The 22,318-nt window shown below is 48.2% G+C and overlaps 2 protein-coding genes across 3 annotated transcripts in view; one reads left to right on the top strand and one right to left on the bottom strand.

Annotated features, from left to right (window-relative positions):
* Window positions 1–207: 207 nt before the first annotated feature.
* Window positions 208–9,101, top strand: C26H22orf23 (chromosome 26 C22orf23 homolog). Of its 2 annotated transcripts, none has more exons than XM_061560898.1 (6): window positions 208–475; window positions 2,422–2,484; window positions 5,215–5,391; window positions 5,872–6,009; window positions 6,406–6,459; window positions 6,762–6,899. In XM_061560898.1, exons 1-6 carry the CDS (start codon window positions 394–396, stop codon window positions 6,824–6,826), a joined length of 579 nt encoding a protein of 192 aa, XP_061416882.1. In that variant the 5' UTR covers window positions 208–393; the 3' UTR covers window positions 6,827–6,899. The 2 variants fall into 2 exon arrangements, with proteins under 2 accessions (XP_061416882.1, XP_061416881.1); XM_061560897.1 differs by having other exon boundaries at window positions 213–475; window positions 6,406–6,506; window positions 6,762–9,101.
* A 982-nt stretch (window positions 9,102–10,083) lies between these two features.
* LOC133347985 (MICAL-like protein 2) overlaps window positions 10,084–22,318 on the bottom strand; it is a 39,373-nt gene continuing 27,138 nt past the window's right edge. Inside the window, 9 exon segments of the mRNA XM_061560757.1 lie at window positions 10,084–11,360; window positions 11,363–11,611; window positions 12,935–12,981; window positions 14,549–14,654; window positions 15,080–15,153; window positions 15,829–15,919; window positions 16,918–17,047; window positions 17,576–17,676; window positions 21,338–21,447. Of these exon segments, the coding sequence (XP_061416741.1) occupies window positions 11,158–11,360; window positions 11,363–11,611; window positions 12,935–12,981; window positions 14,549–14,654; window positions 15,080–15,153; window positions 15,829–15,919; window positions 16,918–17,047; window positions 17,576–17,676; window positions 21,338–21,447 (1,111 nt within the window). The 3' untranslated portion in view covers window positions 10,084–11,157.

The following is a 22,318-nucleotide window of genomic DNA, read 5'->3' as shown; positions in this document are numbered from 1 at the left end:
GGTGTTGGCCGTGAGCGGGAATCGATCCCGGGTATGCCAGGTTCGTATTGTATTGCGCTAACCGCTGCACCACCGCTCCCCGTCAGCTGCACGACCCACCCACGTGGGCAGTCAGGTGTCGTGTGAATAATAATTAATTATTATTCCTCGCATCAGCCAATCACAAGCGGCGACTCGTCGTTCCAAAAATAACAGCGAACTCGATTGGTCCACGTTGTCCGTAACTCGCCGTCGTCACGGCAACGCGGTTGCTAGGAGACGAGAAGCTCGGGCCTAGTGCTCGATTGGAGCCTAAGGCCTGTGCGCCTCACTCTTTAGATGTTTTTAAGAGCCATTTGTGCAAAGTGAGAAACACATTTAAAGTTAAAATTTGAAGATAATAAAGGCAGGGACATGGCCGGGAGGGGCGCCGAAGGTGGCTTTTGGGCGCCGGCCGGCGCGGCCTTCAGTCCGGCGACCCGAGACCTACTGAGAGGTGAGAACTTCACGTCAAAATGTTCAATTTAATTCTATTAAGAACATTGTATTGCCGTAATTGGAATTTAGTAGTGCGCAAGCTGCGAGGCGCAATGTTTGCATGAGACGACGCAGGAGACGTGGACCGGTTTGGTGCAATTGGCGAGTCATTAGCAAAGTCTTTGGACATTTACGCGACTAGCCAAGCTGTGTCACCCATACGGGTTAACCCCGTAATCTTTTCGAGGGAAATCGAGTTTTCAAGTCCATACGGCGTAAAGACGTTTCAATGCGGGAATTTTTGTTTGTTTATTTGTTTGCGTTTCTCCCTTGTGATGGGACTTTGTAGGATGAACGTTGAGATGTATAACGGCACGGGGTGACCAATAGGGTCCGAATTGGTCCGTAATAAGGTCGGGCACTAGGTAAGGGGTTGACAGGTATGAGTACACAAAAACTATTAGGTAATTTAAAAAAACTAGATAATTTTTTTGTCTTTGTTAGTGTTACTTCCTGGTGATGGGACTTTGTAGAATTAACGTTGAGATTTATAAGGGCACGGGGTGACCAATAAGGTCCGAATTTGTCTGTAATCAGGTAGGGCACAGATGAAGGGTTGACAGGTATGAGTACACAAAAACTACTAGGTAAATAAAAAAACTATATTATTTTTGCTGTCTATTTGTTAGTGTTACTTTCCTGGTGGTGGGACTTTGTAGGATGAACGTTGATATTTATAAGGGCACGGGGTGACCAATACGGTCTGAATTGGTTTGTAATAAGGGGTTCACAGGTATGCCACTGACAAACTTCGACGAAGTGATGATGGCAGTAAAGATGAAGCCGGCTTTTAATTCTAGATTTGAAGCTTTCGTGACTGCAAGGATTCATACTCTTAGGTTTTTTCGGTAAAGTCACGTAGGTAAAAATAATAATAATAAATTAAAATAAATCAATTAAATCAAAATAACTAGTTATTTGTAGTTATTTTGCTATAAAATAACTGTAGTTATTTTGCTGTGCCCTTTTACACCTGATTAAGGAAGCTTGTGTTGCATCCGAAACGTCGTGATTTAATTGATTTATTTTCATTTATTATTTTATTTTTTATTTTACCTACGTGACTTTACCGAAAAAACCTAAGCCGCATTTTGGCTGCTAAACCATCGAAACAAAGACGGTGGGGGTCACCGCATCGCGCGCTTTCTGCGGCCGTCTGGAACGCATATTAGGGACGCCACCAGAGTTATGCACTTTTAAACCAGCCAGATTGAACAACGAATGTCTTTAGAACTGCTCTTTTTTGTTTAGTTTGTTGTGCCCCCCCCCCGCACCTCCGATTAGCGCGGTTGGCTACGTACGGCGCGAAAAAAATCAACGTACATACGATTTAATCTTGATTGTACATACGATTGTGATGGCGATGCCTTTAGCCAAGGTTGTGGGAGAGTTTGTTTTTCTTTACATGTGCATTTTTTACGGGGTTTAAATGGTTAAACATATTTAACTGGATTTATTAATGCAGTGGTTTAATTCGTTTCGCCCATAAAACCGAGGTTTAAACCGAGTTTGATCGAAACCCGTTGCTGATGGGAAAGCGGTGCTTTTAACTTCCAACTTACTGCCAAACAGCGCCTCACCGCGGCTGGAAATGGTTCTGTTTTACCGGTTTTTAAAAAATCAGTTTTAATGTTGGATATCACCGTCATTTTGCCTAACAGTTTAAGGAGGTTACTTAAACACAAACTTATTAGTACACTTGTTTAATGAAGTTATAAAAATAAATCTTATTTTGCCTCTCATTTTTCCACTTGCCAATCGTGCCTCTTTTATTGTTGCAAATCCGCATCTCCTTTCAGGCGTATAAATGCAGCCATTTGATAATCGTACAATTATAACTCCAGCAATTGTGATGAATATTCTTTTCTCTCTCCAAATGTGCTGCTGATCCCTTTCTCTTCCCAGTGATGATGAAAGAGGCCCGCCTGACGAACCTCCAGCAGAGACACCTCACCGCCAAGATCGCGAGTAAAAGCACACCCATCTTTCTTCGAGCACCCTTCCTTCCCCCTTTGCCGAGTTATTGCAGTTCGATAATCGATTATCTGGCTTCCAACATTATCCAGTGGTCCGGGGCCAATCCGGTGAAACTGGCAAAACAAATGTTCCAAAGGCCAGTCCGGCGATCGGCACCATGTGCGTGACAGATAAAAAGGAGCTCTGTTTGATTTCAGTTTCAAATATTATATACAGTGCATTATACACTACATACAACTTAAACAATGAAAATACTGAACGGATATACATCACCCCATGCACAGTCTGCGAGATTGGAGCAGTAAGTACGTTACACTAAATACAGTAATTTGTTTAAAGTCGGATGTTTATTTTGTCCATTTGTATGTTTAATTATGGCAATTTCACACAGTAAACACATTTAAAACACTGAAAAAACATACAACACATAAAACACGTCATACAAGAATGTGCAAAAATAAGCTATTTTAAATAATGTGATTATCCAGCATTTTCTAAAATCCAGTGCCCACTCCCACCCCCGAAGCACGCAGGATAATCGACGAACAACTATCTCATCATTTCAGTATCTCATTCGGGTTGACTTCCCACAACCACCACGAGCGTCGCCCGGAAGGTTCCTGGAGCCTCTGGTCACAATGTCACGTGGGGGCCCCTCTTGTTCAAAAAATGACACAACAGAAAACCAGCCAAGTTGTGGCACGTCCTCTTTTTGTGTGTGAGCTCCTCGGAAAATTTAACCTATTGACCCCCCCCTCTGGGCTCCCCTGTGCACCACCTACAGAGTAATGTCGTCTCAAGCACAGATTATAGATGTTTCAGCATTGATTCTCATTCATTGTTTACTCTATGTGGTAAATGCCACATTTGTTTGAACGTCCAATTTGGTCTGCAGTCACCTCCTTACCGAGTAATTATCTCAAAAAACGATTTGTTTTGACGCCAAGCTATGTACTGTATGGGTGGTAAATGGCGATTATTAATATATCAGAGCTTTCCCCATTGTTTTTGGATGAACTGCCCATCCAATTGCGAATTGCCCCTACATCGAAGAACAATGGGACCAAGGTGAAAGCGAACCCGACAATAATACGATAACTACAATACACTATACTTGTTGCTGCACCACTATTTCAGACCCTAAGGCACTCTGAGGGGTCATTATGGTCCACTGCTTATTCCCACAGCTCAGGGAGCCAGACGAATGCACCCTGAGAAGTATTACAGTTCAGTGGTCATGCCTGAAGCTCGCAGAGGCATACACCTTCAGGATTACAGTATTAAGGTTCAGTGACATTTCTATAGGCTCGCAGAGCCATCTTTAGGATTACGGTTTATTGTTCCTGCCCAAGGCTTAGTGGCAGACGGAAGCACTCTTTCGACTACTGTATTTGGATTTAGTGGCAATGCCAGTGCTCTTATTCATTTTCCCGCAGCTTGAACACCTGCTCTTTATTAGTTTGTCAAAAAATACAGCTATTCAATTAATCAATTGTAGAAAAACTATAGGAAAAATAAGAGGGTAATCAGTAGGTAATATTTTTATTCATAATTGACACTCCTTTGATGGCCTCTCCACTCCGTATCGGTCACGGGAGTTGATTGATCATACATAACCAAACTGGCCAGTGTGGGCTGCTGAGTGTGGGTTGAGATATCACTCACATCAACTTTGATTCATTGCTGGGAAGCGAACTTACACCGCTGAGTTAAAAGCGCAATGCGCTAACCACAACACCACCACTGCACCCGTTTAACAATTAAATTACAATGAAAAAACATCTTAAGACAATGCACATGAGATGGGAACCCAAAGCTGTGGGGAGAAGGCGGATGAAAGGATGGATAAGAGGTCTGGTACAAAGATTATGAGAGGATCTGGTGCAGTTAATGGCAGAGGCGTTTAAGCTGAGAGGCAGTCATGGATAAATGAGAAGAGGAAGGTCTAGAACAAGTACATGAAGCAACATCGCTCTGCTTAAAAAAGTTTGATTGTTCGTGTCTCCAATCACATTTCTTTATCAAATGTTGGTCCACTGATTTTAATGCATTTTGATGAGTAATTTCAAGTCGAATATGATCTGTGCCTTCGTTTGTTGTGACTTGTGTTTACATTATGTTTTTTCCTGCTTTGACAGAACAGTATATTTATTGCTAATGAGCAACTGATCGTCTCACCTAATATATTTTAAGTCTGTGTACTTAGATCTAAATTGCACTTGTTGAACTGGCTCACCTTGCAAAAGTGAAATGTCAAATCAACCCATATGGAATCATTGCAGCTTATCATTGAACTATATTCAATCACATACTATCAAGGGAAGCACACAGTGTTTGATGGATCCCCGTTCATTTAGATTATTAAGTGACCCATACCCAGTTACAGATTTCATGGGGAGGCCACAGAGCTGCGTGGGTTCTCATCATCATTAAAGCTCATCAGTCAGCCATGTCAAGCTGCAGACTGCCAAGGAGAGCTCATTGTGTTATATGCATCTTTCTTTTCATCAGGTCTCATAAGCGAATCATGCCATGTATTGGGGGCCCGTGGTGGCATTTCGGATTCACCATGGCATTGGGGGGGCCATATACCGCTATGTGCATTGGGGGGCCCATTGTGTTATATGTGAGGGGGCTACAGCTTAGCCCTGGTGCCAATGGAAGTGGCATACAGAGATATCACGGGAATACATTTCAATTGAATGCACGGGACTTGTGCAGATGGCGAGAGCCTGCCGCTGAGCAGCCATGCGCCCACCAGCGCCAGGCGGAACAGACAGCCACCGCCACCGGCTCGCTCCACCGCGGCCTCCAGGGGAAGGCCCCACCTACGACCGGCGAGTGACTGCATGGCCGGCGACGCCTACCAGAGGGAGCAGTACCGCCCAAAGCCCGGCAGTGAGTCCCCTTTCCTTTTCAGCACAACCCCCCGCCTCCTGCTGTCAGTGACCACTTCTCATGGGTTTCAGGTTGAGGAGGCTCCAAACTCAGTGATGAGTGGAACGCAATGACAGGGAGTGACGATGATGAGGAACTAGTTGCTGGGCTCCAGATGAGTTCTGTGATGCTGTATGGACTGCATTCTCCCCTTGCAAGAAACTTTTGAATGGGCTCTCATCTTGCTTTATTTTTTTATGATTGCAGAGGCATGCATTTGAGCGTCTGGTGCAGAAATAGTCAGTGATGAAACCACTGCCAGCGTATTTCAGTTACTCACTGAGTACCCACACACGTTATGAATCCATCTGAGATATGTTAAACCTGGGGTGGAGTTTGTATCGCCTCCTGGACCCAGAGCCGCGAGCCAACACCACACGTCATGGTTGTGGTTGCGCGGGTTTGAGCCAGCACTGTGGCGGTCATATGCCTCCATGGCAGAGAACACCGAGGCCGAGAAGCAGCGGCTGCAGAACTTGATGGCGACGGGGCAAGCTGACGAGCAGGGCGGGACCCATCGACCCCGGCAGCCCAGGACCCCTCCGCCACCGGAGCCAGAGCTTGACAGATTTACGGAGTGTGGGTGACACTGTCACTACCAACTGCTACTGCCAACACCAACACTGCCGCCGCTGCAACTGCCAACAATATCACTGCTATCACTGCCACCACCGCCACCGCTACACCCAATACCACCTTTATCACCAATAATAGTGCCACCAATATCACCATTTTTACTGCTGCGATTACCACCATTGCTACAAGCTACTGTTATGACCATCACCATTGCTACCACCATGACTGCCACCATCACCATTACCACTGCCATCACCACTTGCAGTCATAACTGTGATCATCACTACTCAGCAATGCCTTGACTACAACCACCACCATCTGACATTACCATATCTGCAACCATTGCCTCCATGGCCTCCTCTCATCCTTGTTCCCATTCTTCTCGGTGTGTCTTGGCAGTGATGGAGGAAATTGAGGAGCGTCGAGTATTCCTGCAGGAGATGGAGGTGTTAGGTCGGAGCAAGCAGTACGCACCTCTCATCCACTCGCAGATCTCCCAGGTGGTTCCAAGTGCAGCATGATGCACCCACCCAACTTACCCACCCAGTGGTAGTAGTGATAAAAGGGGGATAAGGAGGAAAACTGGCTTCTGGTCAATGCCTATGAAATAAATATTTTTATGACTTGTTTTTTGGCAGCATTAGACATTTGGGAAGTTAGGTTATTTGAACCAATTTGCTGGAGTGCCTTCTACAGGCATTCTGCACGTGGTGCCACCTGACCGGATACCGAATCTCTTTGGCTCTCACCAACAGAAAATCCGCGAGATGGAGGATATCGACCGCAAAAGGACGAAGGAGCTCACAGCTTTGGTGGATAAAGATGAGGAGCGGAACTCAAATCATGTTGGCAGAGTCACAGTTGCCGAGTGACCTCGCAGTCCCTGCAGCTGCCACGGAGATGGGTCGATGTATAAACAAGAGGTTTCACTCCCAGCGAAGCCACCCAGGGAATTATCAGAGTTGTGACACGTGCTGCAGAGCAGACCTCACAGGTCCTGTGACATTGGATAAGACTAGGCCCAGGGGTTTTTGTAGCTGGGTCTACCTCTCACTACGGCTGTGGCTACTACCAGTCACGTGCCACTTGCCAGCCTAACAGTCGAAAAATATTGAGTGATAAAATTAAACCCCAGGTAGGGCATTGTATTCTGTTGTATCAGCCCGAATACCAAGTTGTTAAATTATAAATAAATTTGACTGTGTAACAACTGAATCTTAAATTCACACTGCTGATTTCACTTGCATACGTAACAGATATGGAATAATTATGCACCACACTCTGCAGCCAGTGATTTCCCCTTCATGCATAAGAAGTGTAACGTGTCGTTAGCGATTATGATAGTTGCATCAGGTGGATGTTTCCGTGAGTGGAGCTTCTCAATATGCCCTGTGCCTTTCACATCTTATATCTTCACCTGTGAATTTTTATTTCGCTGACAGTAATTATCATTCTAGATTTGAAGCTTTCGTTACTGCAAGGATTCATATTCTTAGGTTTTTTCGGTAAAAATTTTAAATTAATAAAAGTAAAATAAAAATCACGACGTCGTGATTTTTATTTTATTTGTACTTTTATTAATTTTAATTTTTTACCTACGTGACTTTACCGAAAAAACCTAAGAATAGGAATTATCATTGGTTGAAGAGAGTGTGAGCTTAGTATGACGAGATAGAACATTATTTTACAACCTTGTCAATGCACTACTCGATGAAGGCCACTCCACATAGTGTTGGTCATCGGGAGTTGTTTGACCATACTTCACTACACTGGTCAGTGCAGGTTGGTGAAGGAAGCACCCAAGGACCAGTTCAGACATCACTCACCAAAGATATGAGCTGTGGCCGGGAATCAAAACTCCGGTCACCAGGTTCATAGCGCAGGGTGCTAACCATTTCACCACCGCAGATTTACAGCTCCCTTCAAACATTTATTACCATGACTGTTTACTCATTACAAACTGCCTTTCATAGGTTATATTTAATTGACAGTAGATGAACGAATGTTTTTGAAGAATAGCCTTTTTCTGTACTCTTGAGGCATAATCAGCCACGCAATATCACTGCACAAAGCCAAACCAATAAATATACTCAACTAGCGTTATTACTACCCGGCTTCACCCGGGACAGTGGATTCACCACGCCCGGCCGCCTTTGTCTCCCCAGTGGCGATGTTCACACACCAGTTACTCGTTTGAGGCTGAGTCGACCTAGGGGAGGCCCGGTACCGGTTCAAATAATCGTCACCGGTGGTGGCCGTGAGTGGGAATCGAACTGGGATCGCTCGGTTCGTAGCACAGCACGCTAACCACTACACTATCGCCCCCCCCCCCCACACACACACGCGTACATAGGTACACATACACACGCTTGCTGCAGACACACTCAACTTTCAGGGTGCGTAGGGCAGTAAACGACTGAAATAATAAAGCAGCAATGCTGCGCGAAGAACGCCTTAGACCTGCAACACGTTTGTATGGCACTTTACTCGCGGAGGGCTGGGGGGGGGTGACGTCAGCAGGCACACTGCGTGACGCTTCCGCATGCGGGTGACATGACAGATGTGACGTCACAGCTCACTTGCCGTGCAAAATATCCATTATTGCGCCCCCCCCCTAAAAAAAACAAAAGTCTAGTTTTATAATTTGTGCATGCTGTACAGTCTGGAAAGTACCCATATGGCAAATTTCAAGTTTGTTGCATGTCGAGAAGTACGCTAAACATTTTGAACAGACACAGATTCACAAATTTCCCTTTTATATATATGGAGATTACGTCTTCATTCTATCATATTTACACTTGCCCCCTCAGTAGGGGGGTTGAGCATTGACGTTATGTCACTTACGCTTGATTGGTGTGCATCTGCTCATAGTTACAGGTAGGTTAGGTTCATTTTGTATTAGTTGACTTTCATTAATTTGCCACTCTTGCGGCAAATGTTTGCACCAAAATGGCGGAACAACCTCGCAGTCGCTCCTAATTACTTCTTATACACGCACGCATTCCCCCTCTCCCTTGCTTCTTTCGCTCAAGTCACCTACATAGAAAACTATTATTTACAAACTTATTTAGTCTATATAAAAGAATGTGAGTACGTCCATGTGTGCGTGCGAGTCCATATATGTGTGTGCATTGTGTCTGTGCGAGTCCGTGTGTGTGCGTCAAAGTGTGTGCGAGTCAATGTTTGTGTGTGTGACAGTCGCTGTGTTTGTGTACGTAAATGTGTGTGCGGTTTGTCTTTAAGTCGATGTGTGTCAGTCGATGTGTGTGTAAGTCCATATGCGTGTGCGTCGTTCCATGTGCGTGTGAGTCTATGTATGTGTGTGTTTAAGTCGATGTGTTTGTGTGTGGGTCCATGTGTGTCAGTCGATGTGTGTGTACGTCAAAATGTGTATCTGCGTGAGTCCATGTGCGTTTGTAAGTCGACGTGTGTGTGTAAGTCGATGTGTGTGTATGTCGATATATGTGTGTGTCGATGTGTGTGTGTGTACGTCCGTGTGTGTGTGTATATAAGTCAATGTATGTGTATACATCGATGTGTGTGTGCATGAGTCGATATGTGTGTGTGTTAGTCGATGTGTGTGTTAGTCAATGTCTGTGTGTAAGTCCATTTCTTTGTGTGTGTGTGTGTGTAGGTCCATGTGTGTGTGCGAGTCTGTGTGTGTAAGTTAAAATATAAAAAAATGCGTGCGTGTAAATCGATCTGTGTGAGTCCATGTATGTGTGTAAGTGAAAATAAAAACATAACTGTGCATTGTAATTCGATGTGTATGTGTGTGTATAAGTCCATGTGTCTGTGTGAGAGTCGCTGTGTTTGTAAGTCGATGTGTGTGTGTGGGTCTTTGTCTTTTTGTAGGTCCATGTGTGTGTTTAAGTCAATGTGTGTGTACGTCGCTGTGTGTATAAGTTCATGTGTGTGTCAGCTTATGTGTGTGTGTGAGTTGCTGTGTGTGTATACGTCGATATGTCTGCGTGTGAGTGGATGCGTGTGTGGCTCTGTGCGTGTGTAAGTCGATGTGTGTGTAAGTCCATGTGTTAGTCAATGTGTGTGTAAGTGCATGTGTGTGCATGTGGGTCGATGTGTGTGTGTGGGTCGTTTTGCTTGTGTGTTGGTCGATGTCTGTGTAAGTCGATGTGTGTGTGTGTCTTTTTTAGTATATATAAAAAAGAAAATCACCATTTTAACAAAGACTGCACAACTTTATTTCGGAAGCAACAATAGTGTTCTAGCTTAAGGCTGCAGAGAGTTTCTAAGTCCCAAAAGCAGCAATTAATATCGCAGTGTATACATTTTACAAAAGGAAGAGAACATGTTAGAAACGGGAAATATACTGTAAAGTGTAATTGAAGCTTGCCCATGCACTTGCCGGCCGCTGTGCAAATAGCCCAGACGGTCAGACAACTACTGCAGTCTAAAACCCCTAAAGTGCAACCACAAAAGGAAACAAAAACAACTAAAATCAAAACGGCCGGGGTTCAAAAATGAAAACACAGCGGATCCCCGCCGTCGGTGTCGTGGCGCCACCCCCCTTGGTGCCCAGGTGGCGAGATGTTAAGTACCTCGCCTGGTATACAGGGGTCGTGGGTTCCATCCTGACTCTAATGCCTGTATATTTGGCGTTTGCAATGTTATTCCCGTGGGGATTTTCTCCGGGTCGTCTGGGTTTTCCCACCACATTTAGAAACATGCACTAAGAGTATTTGGCTGCTATAAATTTCCACATAAGCCACTTATTTGAGCTATCATTTGTGGACAGGTCGCTGCTGAAAAGAGCTGCGTAGCTCAGTGGGCCTTACCTGGTAAAATAAAAAGTTTTAGTTTAGTTTAAACCACGTCTAAGCGCCACCCTCGACCCGACGGCCCCCAAACTCGTACTCTGGAAGAAGTGGCGGTCAGGGATTAATTTCTGCCGGGTCCGAAGCCGGAAAATATTCGCTATGGTTGTGGCTACTAGTCACGTGCCACCTCCAGTGTATCAGCAGTTCGGAAAACACTCGGTGAGAAATGAAGCCGTGAGTGGCGCTAACTGGGAAGGCATGGACGGCGATGGTGGAGGGGGTGGGTTGCAATGGCGCTGTGACCTCACCCCCCCCCCACCGCCGTTATCGTTTTAAGTCTCGCTTGCCGATGATGCAGCCACCTTCAAGGCGGTCAGGCTTCGATCTTTCCGTTTTCCGTCTCGCTGGTGAGGGTGTCACTTTTGTTCTTTTTATTCTCAGCTTTTTCCTTGTTTTTCTTTGACTTCTCCTGCTTCTCCTTCTGCTGCCTCTCCTTCTCCTGCTTCTCCTTCTGCTGCCTCTCCTTCTCCTGCTTCTCCTTCTCCTGCTTCTCCTTCTGCTGCCTCTCCTTCTCTGCTTCTCCTTTTCCTTCTGTTCCTTCTGCTGCCTCTCCTTCTCCTGCTTCTCCTTTTCCTTCTGTTCCTTCTCGGCTCGTAGCCTCTCCTGCTTTTCCTGATCCCGCCGCTCCTTTTCTGCCCTGATCTTCTCCTTCTTCTCAAGGTCCTTCTTCTCCTGCTCGGCCCTCTTCCTCTCTTTCTTCTCCTTGGGCGTCTCCTTTCCAGTGTCCTTGGGCGTCTCCTGGCCCGCCTCCTGGCTCTTGAAGATATCTGAAAGTAAGAGGAAACCGAGTTTGACGCCCGAGAAAAGACATTTCACGCAGCCTTCGATGCGAGAGTGACTGTTACGCGGCTAGCTTTGCCCCAAGTGTCGCCCATTGAAGCCAGCAATTCATTTTGATCATCCTCTGAAACTTTTCAGCAAAAGTAGGCAAGCATCGGGCATCGACAGAGCTGTTACATCACTTCCTGCGATGCCACTTCTTGCAATGCTACAATATTCCCTCATTATTTACAAGGGATGTTCTGGAGACGCTCGTGAAGACAACATTTTGCAGATATTGATATTGGCCTATAATAATTATCGTACGTGCAACGTCTGCATATGCTTTTAAAGCGTCGATAAGTATTTTATCTCTTCACTTTCTCGCATCACATTCTCTCTCATTACTTTATCTCATCACTTTCTTTCTATCTCTCTCGTTGCAGTCGTGTAGAATTTCCAGATGCGATTCGCGGATAGCAAGTTCGTGAATAACGAGGAAATACTGTACTTTCTTATCGACAGGCCAGGGGTTGTGGGGCATGGAACCGGTAATGATCATCTGCTGTTGGTTTACTCAGATTGTAAATATTGTGGATTTGCTCTCCAATACGTTTACTCGTAACGAATTGGCATGTTCTGTTTACGTGAGAAACCTTTCTAATTGGCTGTGTCGGGTGGTGGCAGGTTTAACGATACATTTATATTTACACGATCTAACCCAAAAAATCCTACATTATGGATCCTATTGGTTTGTCGACAAGACCACACCTCTTGACGCTGCACTGTTTTTGCTCAAGACAGTCAATGTGAGACGCATAACACCAGTGTCCTTCACGAATTTTCAGAGGGGGGCCACTTTCGCTGATAAGACATCAGTGTGGCGGCCGCCACACATTTGAAACCATTGTGGTTTGGACAGCTCGATGGGGTGTTTTCACGTTTTGTGTATTTTTGGGGGCCGCACATCAGAGGCTGCAATAAAGGCCACCATGGGCTTGCCAGTGGCCCGCGGGCCTTGCAATGAAGAACACTGGCATACGCAGAGCGCGGTGCAGTGTATATTTATCAGATAAACATCAATTAACCCGAGTACGTCACCTCCACATTATTTTACTCATTTCAAACTTCATACACTTGTTGCTCTGATGTTATTTGTAAGTCAACGTTGACTAAGTAAAATTTAGTGCCGTTATTTCCGCGGTTGCCTCCGCAGGAACGTGATGAATATGAACATCGAATTGCAGTGATTGTGAATGTCCATCGCTGCTGCATTAATCTCTGTGCTGAGGTTTTATGTAACATGAGCCAATGTAACAGCAAATAAATACCTTTTGTAGACAGCATGTCCTCCAATGCCTTGTCTTCTTCTAATTCTCTGTTGAGAAGGAATAAAAAAATAAAAAAGTTAAATTAACTACAACAGGCTGGCTGTAAATACTTGTTTACATATGTTTATTTCTCCGTGTATCTTCTCGACTAACTGCATACTTGTGTAGTGACATAGCGCCGACTGCTGTCCAGCAGCAGCAACTGCGGTGGACACTTAGCGCACACGCCGTTGAGCATGTACACTGGTGTGTGTGTGCCGGCAGGGCGGAGGAACTGGGGCAAGGGTCACGGTAGACCTCATGGGGAAGCCCCTGGAACTCTCTGGTGGGTTTGAGAAGGGAGGCGTGGCTAGGGCGGAGCCAAGCTGCACCGAGGGGAATAAAAGCAGCGTAGAGCGAGAGCTCCGGGCTGCGGGTTCTGGGATTGGACTCGTCTCATCGTCGCTGTCGTCATCGCTGCCCTCGTCACTGCCGCCTTCGCCCGATCATTGCGCGGCCGGACAGTAGTTGGCTGTCTCGGTCAACTGCCGTCGGTGCAACGTGGACAGGGTCGTGTCTGGGCCGGGCTGTACGTCACCGTGGTCGTGAGAGAGGAGGCCGGAGTTGGTGGTGTGAACAAGATAATAAAGAGAGATGGTGCCTCCTGCAACTAGTGTGTGCGCCGCACACCACACGCACGCACACGCCGAGAGGAAGGAGGACACTACACTTGTATGCCTTTCTCCCTGCATACTTATCTGCGTACCTGTCTCTGTAACAGCCTGTGCACCTTCTCGTGTATCTGCCCGTGTACCTCTCGAGTCCATCTATCCACCCACTTGCCTCTGTTTCTCCATCCGTAGGGCACCAGATCACACCTTTTCTGTATCTCTGCATCCCCCATTTATCTGTGCATACATGCCTGTCTTTTCAACTGTCAGTCTACTTGTCGATGGTAACTCCCTCGCCTTGTACACGGGGAGTTGTGGGTTTAATTCCGACCCTGACACATGCTGTATATTTGGAGTTTGTATGTTCTCCCCGTGGTCGCGTGGATTTTTCTCTGGGTCTTCCGGTTTTTCCCTCCGCATTTAGAAACGTGAGTTTAGAGTATTTGGCTGCTTTAAATTTTCACGCGATAAGCCACTTCATTGAGCTATCATTTGTACATGAGGTCGCTTCTAAAAAAGAGCTATATGGCTCAGTGGGCCTTACCTGGTAAAATAAAAGCAATAGTTCTTAGCATACCTGTCCTCTGTGTACGTCTGTTTACCAATCCAATCGCCTGTCTCCCTATCTAGGGGGTGCAGTGGTGGTGCAGTGATTTGCGTAATCCGCGACGAACTCATGCAACCCGAGTTCAAACCTCGCCACGGCTAACGTTCATGGCGAGGGATATCTGAACCGGTCCTGCACCCTGCCCTCCCTTTAGCATTCTACACTCGCCAGTTTTCTGATGTATGGTCAAACAACTTCTAAATCCCATGTGGCATGCATGGGCAGTCTTTCATTCCTCAGTGAATTGATAGAGAGCTGTACACCTCCCCCTGTTTGCCAGTATCTGTGTCTACCTGTGTACCAGACTTTATACCAGTCTGTCAGTCTGCAAGCCTGTGTTCCCACACGCCCTCTCACCGCAGACGGTCCCTCTCGAGGTTCTCCACGATGAGGTTACGATCGTGCACGATCTTTATCAGCTCATCCAGCAGCTCCTGCTCGTGTGCTCGATCCTTCTCCGCCTCTACTCACACACACGAATACATACACAAAGACAAAGATCCCCCTGTATAGCCTTAACAGACTGTAGGGGCAAGTTCTGTTAGCGAGCACCTATGAAGACCGGAACGGCACACGAGGGGGTGGGTGGCCAGCAACCATGCCCGGCCGCCTTTGTCTCCATAGTGGCGATGTTTACGCACTGCACCAGGAACTCATTTGAGGCTGAGTCGACCTAGGGGAGGCCCAGGACCGGTTCAGATAATCGTCACTGGTGTTGGCCATGAGTGGGAATCGAACCCGGGTCGCTGGGTAAGTAGCGCAGCGTGCTAACCGCTACACGACCGCTCCCCGAGTGCACACGACCACACATACACGAGCGCACGCACGCCCGCGCATGCACACATTCCACGTGCACTGCACGTGCTGCGTGAGCCGTGCGCATCTCACCGGGCCGCCCCATAATCCGCCGGATCTGGTCCTCCACCTCGGCATGGCGCTCCTCCAGGATCTGCTGCTTGGAGCTGCACACGAGACATCATCATCATCATCCACCAACATCGTCGGCATAAATGAGATCATCAGTATCTTCACTATCAGCATTGGTGCCATCATTAATGTCAACATCTCCATCCTTTCCAACAACTTGGCCACCAACGTCATCATCATCGTCGGTACTATCACAGTCATCGTTGCCACCATCATTGTCATTATCACTATATACTGCTTTTTGTGTTAGTTTTTTTGGTCTTTCCCCGCACCTCCGATTAGCACGGTTGGCTACGTACGGTGCTAAAGAAGTTCAACATACGTACATACAATCACACTCTAATTTTGATTATTTTCACTGTTTTATCATCCCCATCATTGTGATCACCATAATAATTGTCATTGGCAACATCAATGTATCTCCTTTTCATCTTTCACCAATGCCTATTTATCATCATCATCACCAACTGTGGAACCATCAGTCACTTCTACGTCATCATCATCTGTCCCGGTAACCAACCCGAAGTAAAACATTCCACATCCGGCACAGCACATCTATGACTGTGGCTCCTGCTAGTCACGTGCCACTAAATCCAGTCTACCAGCGACCTGGAAATCATTATTTTATAAATGAAGCCTCTAGTTTCAATCATCAATCATCATCGTCGTTGTCATCGTTGTCACCACCACCGTGCTGGAGGGAGCCTTACATGTATGCCAGCTCAGATTCTTTTCGCACGAGCAGGTTCTTTTCTTGGATGAGTCGGAACCAATTGACGAGCAGCTCATCTTCGCCATCTCCTGCATGCGAGCACGCAGCGCCCATCAGCACACGCACAAACATCTGTGTGTGTGCATGTAGTGTGTATGTAATGTGTGTGTATGCACGTGTGTATGGAGAGCGGTAGTGCTGTGGTTAGCGCAGCGTGCTAGGAACCCAGCGATGCGAGTGAGAATCCCGCTCACGGCCAACACCAGTGACGGTCATCTGAGCCTCCTCTAAGTCGACTAAGCCTCAAATGAGTACCCGGTGCAGTGAGTAAACATCGCCACTGGGGGAGACAAAGGGAGTCGTGCGTGGTGCTGCCGCCCACTCACCCCCTTGTATGCCGTGTTGGTCTCCATAGGTGTTCGCTTATAGCACTTGCCTCAACAGTCTGTGAAAGGCTATAGGGGGATCTTTGTCTTTATCTTCGTGTAAATAAGAGGCTGGAGCAGTGATGCAGTGGTTAGCACCCAGTGCTACAAACCCAGCGACCTGAGTTTGAGTCCAGTCCATGACTATCATCACAGGACAGTGATATCTGAACAGGTTCCTGGGCATCTCCTCGGCCGACTCAGCCCCAAGTGAGCATTTGGTTTAGAGTGTTAACATCGCACTGGGGAGGCAAAGGTGGTTGGAAATGGTGCTGGCCACGCAACCATCTCGCTCACCGTGCCGGCTGGAGTAAGTGCTTCGCTGCGAACAGGCCCCAACAGCCTGTGTAGGCTTCGTCTCGTGTGCATACGCACGTGCATGTGTATGCATGTGTATGTATGTGTATGTATGTATGTATATACGTGTGCGTGCAGTAGGGGGCACAGGTGGTGCATCAGCCAGTCATCTCAGTCATATCGGTCAGTCGACCCGTGGCACCTGCTGGGTCTGCCCCGTGACCTTATGCCAGCGGGCGTTCGACACTTCACGTGGCCTCAAGGTGCACTTGGCCTGGCACAAGCGTCGTGGTGACGTCACCGCCACTTAGTGGCGAATGGCGGTTGTTGTTGTTGTGCGTGTACGTGTGCACGTGCGTACGCACCTCCCTCACAGCTCCTCAGCTCTGCCTCCAGCAGCACTCCCCTCTGCTGCATCTCATCCAGGCTCAAGCAAATGGAGTTCAACTCCGCCTGGATTTGCTCCGGGGGCATGTACGTGTCCGGCTTGCGTCGCTGATGTCGGTAAGGGAGTGCAGAGGGTGGGAGGGGGGTTAGTGTGGGGGGGGGGGGCATGTGTTTGCATATCGAAGCACGTTTACCCCTGCTGCTCTAACCGTCAAGTCGTTTATAGAGAACCAAGCTTATCCGAGACCCAGACTTCATTTGCAGCACACAACGCAGACGAGATATTGGGTGCTCATTGTCACGTGACCATATTTATTCTACGTTCAATTGAATATTGAATTGAAGTCAGATTCTATTTTAGGAACGGGTCTTCCTTGATTAGCTGTCTCTGCGGTGTGTGTCTACAGCTGTCTGGTCCGTCTGCTGTGCGGACATCTATCTGTCTGCTGTGTGGACAGCTCTCTGGTCTATGTTCTGTGTGTCCAGCTGCCTGGTTCGTTTGTTGAGTGTACAGCTGCTATAGCCACATGTCCTGCTTATGCAGGTTTCTGCAGAAAATGTTTTTCCATTCACTATCGCAACCCGAGACAGCGTGGGCACTGTACTGTGTTGGGGGGGGACAGGGAGAGAGTTTACCGGCATGCGATTTGGGGGGTATCCATATCCCGGAGCAGGATTCTTCTTCCAGAACGTTTTTTTGTGGGTCTCGGCGGTCTTGGAGGGAGACCCGCCACGACCTGAGTGGGGCAGAGGTTGGGGTCAGAAACGGGGTCGTTCGCAGTGGATGCATCGGCATGCACTCATCTCGTGTCTTAATACAACTACATGTCAAGACGCTGTATAGAAACAGTGTGACATGCACACACGTGTAGATGATAATATATACAGGATATATGTTCTAGAGAAGAGATATGGTCATGGGTAGAAGATAAGTAGATGGTCTCGAGCCTCCACGTGAAAAGGGGCAGGGACTCTTCTCTCATGAAACTCCCAAAGCTAGCTGGGGTCCACGGTGGCCATGAGATGGCAGTACAGCAAGTTGATTCGTGATATGTCCGTGGCAGATTCTTCAATGAGCAAAACACTCATTGAAGAATTGGCCCGACTTCCCAAAGTAGGACTGTGCTGCAGTTGACACTGTGAGACATGGGAGACAAGGTCTGCTCGTCAGGTGACATTGTGAGACAGTAGCAGCTGTGGTTTCCACCAAGCGTGGCACACCACATCGCCACGGAAAACATTACACGTCAGAGAAATATTTAGGACGGATAATAAATTGCGTCTCACTTCCTCTCGTCTCTCCCCGGGCAGCAATGGGAGTGTTTGCCGGACGGCTTTAATGGGGGTGCGGGCAGAGTCCCTGAATCAGTGCACGCATTCCTTGTGTCACGGGCATGATCGGGCTTGTCTGTCCGTCCATTCGAATTGTCTGTTTATTCACATGTGCCTCTGTCCATCGGGGATGTCTGTCTGTGGTTCTGTCAGCAAGATCTGCTTGTATGTCGGTCCATTCATCCGCCCATCATTTTGTTTGTTTGTCCATCTAACTGTATGTGCATATATCTGTTCGTCCGAGCATGTCTTCATCTGCATGTCCATCTACTTGTCAGATACAGCCTGTCTTGCTTTCCTTCGATTCATCTGTGTTTCTGTCTATTTGTTCGCATGCCCTTTCCTCTGCCCGTCGATCTGTTCGTTCGTCTGTTCCTCTATCAATCTGTCAGTCTGTTGTCTGTCCCTCTGTCATGCCTGCCTGTCTGTCTGGCTGTCTGCCCACCCCACCAACCCCACCAACCTCACCCACCCCACCCACGACCCCACCTCTGTGGGGTTTTCATTAGGGTCACGCGTGGCACCACGCACGTATTCTTAGAAGGCTGGGGCGGACAGTTCACGTGTTTTGGCTACCGCTTATTTATAGCCGCTGTTCACAGGGGGCAGATCAAACCCTCGAAGCACGTGCAACCCTTTGTGACTCACTGCTGCGCATGTCCTGGCTACGCTCCAGTGTGTGAAAAAGAAATGTCTACTGCACAAGAGCTTGATAGCTCATTGGATTCCTCCAGTGTCAATCAATATTCTGATTTCCAATTCTGTGTTGGTAAGGGGGCGGCGGGTCAACCAGTCGGTTGGTTGGGTGTGTATTTATGGATGTTGGACTTCTTTTGCACCGTACGTTACCAACCGTGCTGATCGGAGGTGCGGGGGAAGGACAAGAAACGAAACACAAAACACAGTTCTAAAGAAATGAGTTTTCAATCTAGATGATTAAAAAGTGCATAGCTCCAGTGGCTTGCTTATATCGGAGGGAAGAGCATTCCGGATGGCCGCAGAAGCACATTTGAAAGCGCGCGAAGCGGTGAACGTCTTTGTTCAGAGGCCAGCTGAAAGCCGCCGCTGTGAGGATGACGACCGGAGTTCTCGTGGTAGTTCATGCTCCTTGACGAGATCAGCGAGTTACTGTGGTTCATTTGTGGCAAGCACTTTGTGTGCAATGAGGGCGAGGGGTACGTAAGTGGGCTAGCATATGCTGGTGAGGTATTCTAGAATCCTAACCATATGCCAGATGGTGTGCTAGATTTGTCAGGGTGCGGCAGTGTAGCGGTTAGCGCCCTGCACTATGAACCTGGCGACCTGAGTTGGATTTCCACTCATGGCTAACACCAGTGACGATGATCTAAACTGGTGATGGGCCTCCCTTAGGTCGACTCAGCCTCAAATGAGTACCTGGGGTGGTGTGAAAACATCACCACTGGGGAGACAAAGGCAGGCAGCTGGGTGTGGTTGCTGGCCACCCACCCTCTCGTGTGCCGTACCGGCCTTCATAGGTGCTCGCTAACGGCACTTGCCTCAACAGTCTGTTCAGGCTATACGGGGGGGAACTTTTGTCTTTGGTGTGCCAGTGAGAGCTATAGGTGAGTGGGGTGAGTGAGTGTGCTAAGTGTGAGTGTTAAGTAATTAGGCAAGCATGCTGGAAGTGTCAAGAGCTAGATGTGTGTCAGTGCGCAAGAGGTGTGTCAGGTGTGTTAAAGTTATAGAGGTGTACCAGATATGTGTGGGGTGTGTCTGGGCGAGTGTGTTGGGTAAGTTACGTTAAACGAGTAGGTGAGCGAGTATGTCAGGAGTGTCCGGGTCACTGTGAGCCGAGTGTGAGTGTCTTATGGTAAATCGAATTAAGTTGTTAGACAGGGAGGAGAAGTGGCACAGTGGTGATACCGAATGACTGACTTGACTCCCAGCCACAGTGGTGAGTGATACCTGAAACCAGCCTTGTCACCCTCCCATCACCCAGGCCTGTCTCCAGCTCCTCTCAGATGGGGGGGAGGGGAGCAGCAGAGCTATCGTGTGGCTGGTCACCATCACAGGGAGAGATTCACCGCTAAAGAGTGCGTGAGTGAGCTTGGCCGGGCCAATTAGCACGATTGGCTATGCGCGGTGTGAATAAAGTTCAACATACACACACACACACACAAAGGGACATTTGGTGGTGCAGCGCCACAAGTCCTCGCCGAAAATGATGATGACGACGGCGATGAGGAAGATGCCGGCGATGATGGCGATGACGATGGCGATGATGAAGATGCTGGCGATGATGGCGATGACGAAGATGCCGGCGATGATGGCGATGACGATGGCGATGACGAAGATGCCGGCGATGATGGCGATGACGATGGCGATGACGAAGATGCCGGCGATGATGGCGATGACGATGGCGATGATGAAGATGCCGGCGATGATGGCGATGACGATGGCGATGATGAAGATGCTGGCGATGACGATGGCGATGACGATGGCGATGATGAAGATGCTGGCGATGACGATGGCGATGACGAAGATGCCGGCGATGATGACGATGACGATGGCGATGACGAAGATGCCGGCGATGACGATGGCTATGATGAAGATGCCGGCGATGGCGATGGCGATGATGAAGATGCTGGCGATGATGGCGATGACGATGGCGATGACGAAGATGCCGGCGATGATGGCGATGACGATGGCGATGACGAAGATTCCGGCGATGATGGCGATGACGATGGCGATGACGAAGATGCCGGCGATGATGGCGATGACGATGGCGATGATGAAGATGCCGGCGATGATGGGACGGTTCGAATTGAGTGGCTGCCCTGACTAATACTGCGTGGACGTTAAAGATCCCGTGGCGAGCAGTCCATCGCGTGCTGGCGTCGTGCTCAAAGATTTAGCACATTCTAAAGATGACACGAAAATTATTCAGTTAAAGCGTACACACAGCAATCATTGACCCCCCCACCCCCCGTCCGCCACCACCAAAATATATTTTTTCGGGACCCTCCTGACTCGGTGATGCTTTTCTTGGGTAGACACGCAAAAGAACACAACGATAGCAACAACGATGGGAAGAGGTGGTTGCACCTTTCGTGTCTCCGTGCCCAAAGAGAGCGGAGCCTGGAGACCCTGTCTGGGGCGGAGAGACGGGCACCTCCCACTGCGCCGTGCTGCGGTGGCCGCCACCATCGACCGGCCTGACACACACACACGACCACACGAGGTCACACACAATCACACAAAGTCACACACAACCATAACTAAGCAACCACACGAAGACACAAGCAGGTACATAAAAGTACATACATAACAACCACTGTCGGTTGCCACCAAGTGGTGGTGCCATCACCACGGCGCTTGTGCCAGGCTAGGTGCACCTTGAGGTACATAAAAACACCCATACCTAAACACACACCCTTAAGAGGCTGTTCAGGTAAGTGCTGTTCGCGAGCACCTATGACAGGTTGGCAAGGCACACGAAGAGGGTAGGTGGCCAGCACCACGCCTGACCACCATTGTCTCCATCGTGGAGATGTTTACATGCTGCACCAGGTACTCATTTCAGGCTAAGTCGACCTAGGGGAGAACCAGGACCGATATTGGCCGTGAGAAGGAATCAAACGCAGGTCGCCAGGTTTCTTCGTACATCACGCTAACCGCTGCACTACCGCTCCCTCAACACGTGCATGCACGCTCTCACACACCCACACATATTTTCACACGTACACACCCAATCATACATTCATTCATTCACGGGCTGATGAAAGGGCCCATATATACACATACACAAGCACGCACGCATGCACATAAGCACGCACACACTGCCACGTACCAACAACAAAGACAAAGATCCTCTGTATAGCCTTAGCAGACTGTTAGGGCAAGTGCTGTTAGTGAGCACCTACGAAGGCCGGCACGATACATGAGGGGGTGCGTGGCCAGCATCATGCCCGGCCGCGTTTGTCTCCCGAGTGCCGATGTTTTAAACACCGCACCGGGTACTCATTTGAGGCCACTTAGGGGAGGCCCAAGAGCAGTTCAGATAATCGTCACTGGTGTTGGCCGTGA

This window comes from Lethenteron reissneri, chromosome 26 (assembly GCF_015708825.2).
Source record: "Lethenteron reissneri isolate LAM-NWPU_2019-01 chromosome 26, ASM1570882v1, whole genome shotgun sequence".
Lineage (NCBI taxonomy): Eukaryota > Metazoa > Chordata > Hyperoartia > Petromyzontiformes > Petromyzontidae > Lethenteron > Lethenteron reissneri.
Note: the sequence above shows the minus strand (reverse complement) of the source record. Positions and strands in the feature narration are given on the sequence as shown.

Bases quoted from the DNA above. Each gene is read 5' to 3' on its own strand.
- C26H22orf23 (XM_061560897.1), top strand. From the start codon at position 394: ATGGCCGGGAGGGGCGCCGAAGGTGGCTTTTGGGCGCCGGCCGGCGCG. The intron at 476-2,421 runs GTGAGAACTTCA...TTCTCTTCCCAG, and splicing joins GACCCGAGACCTACTGAGAG to TGATGATGAAAGAGGCCCGC. The intron at 2,485-5,214 runs GTAAAAGCACAC...GGACTTGTGCAG, and splicing joins CCTCACCGCCAAGATCGCGA to ATGGCGAGAGCCTGCCGCTG.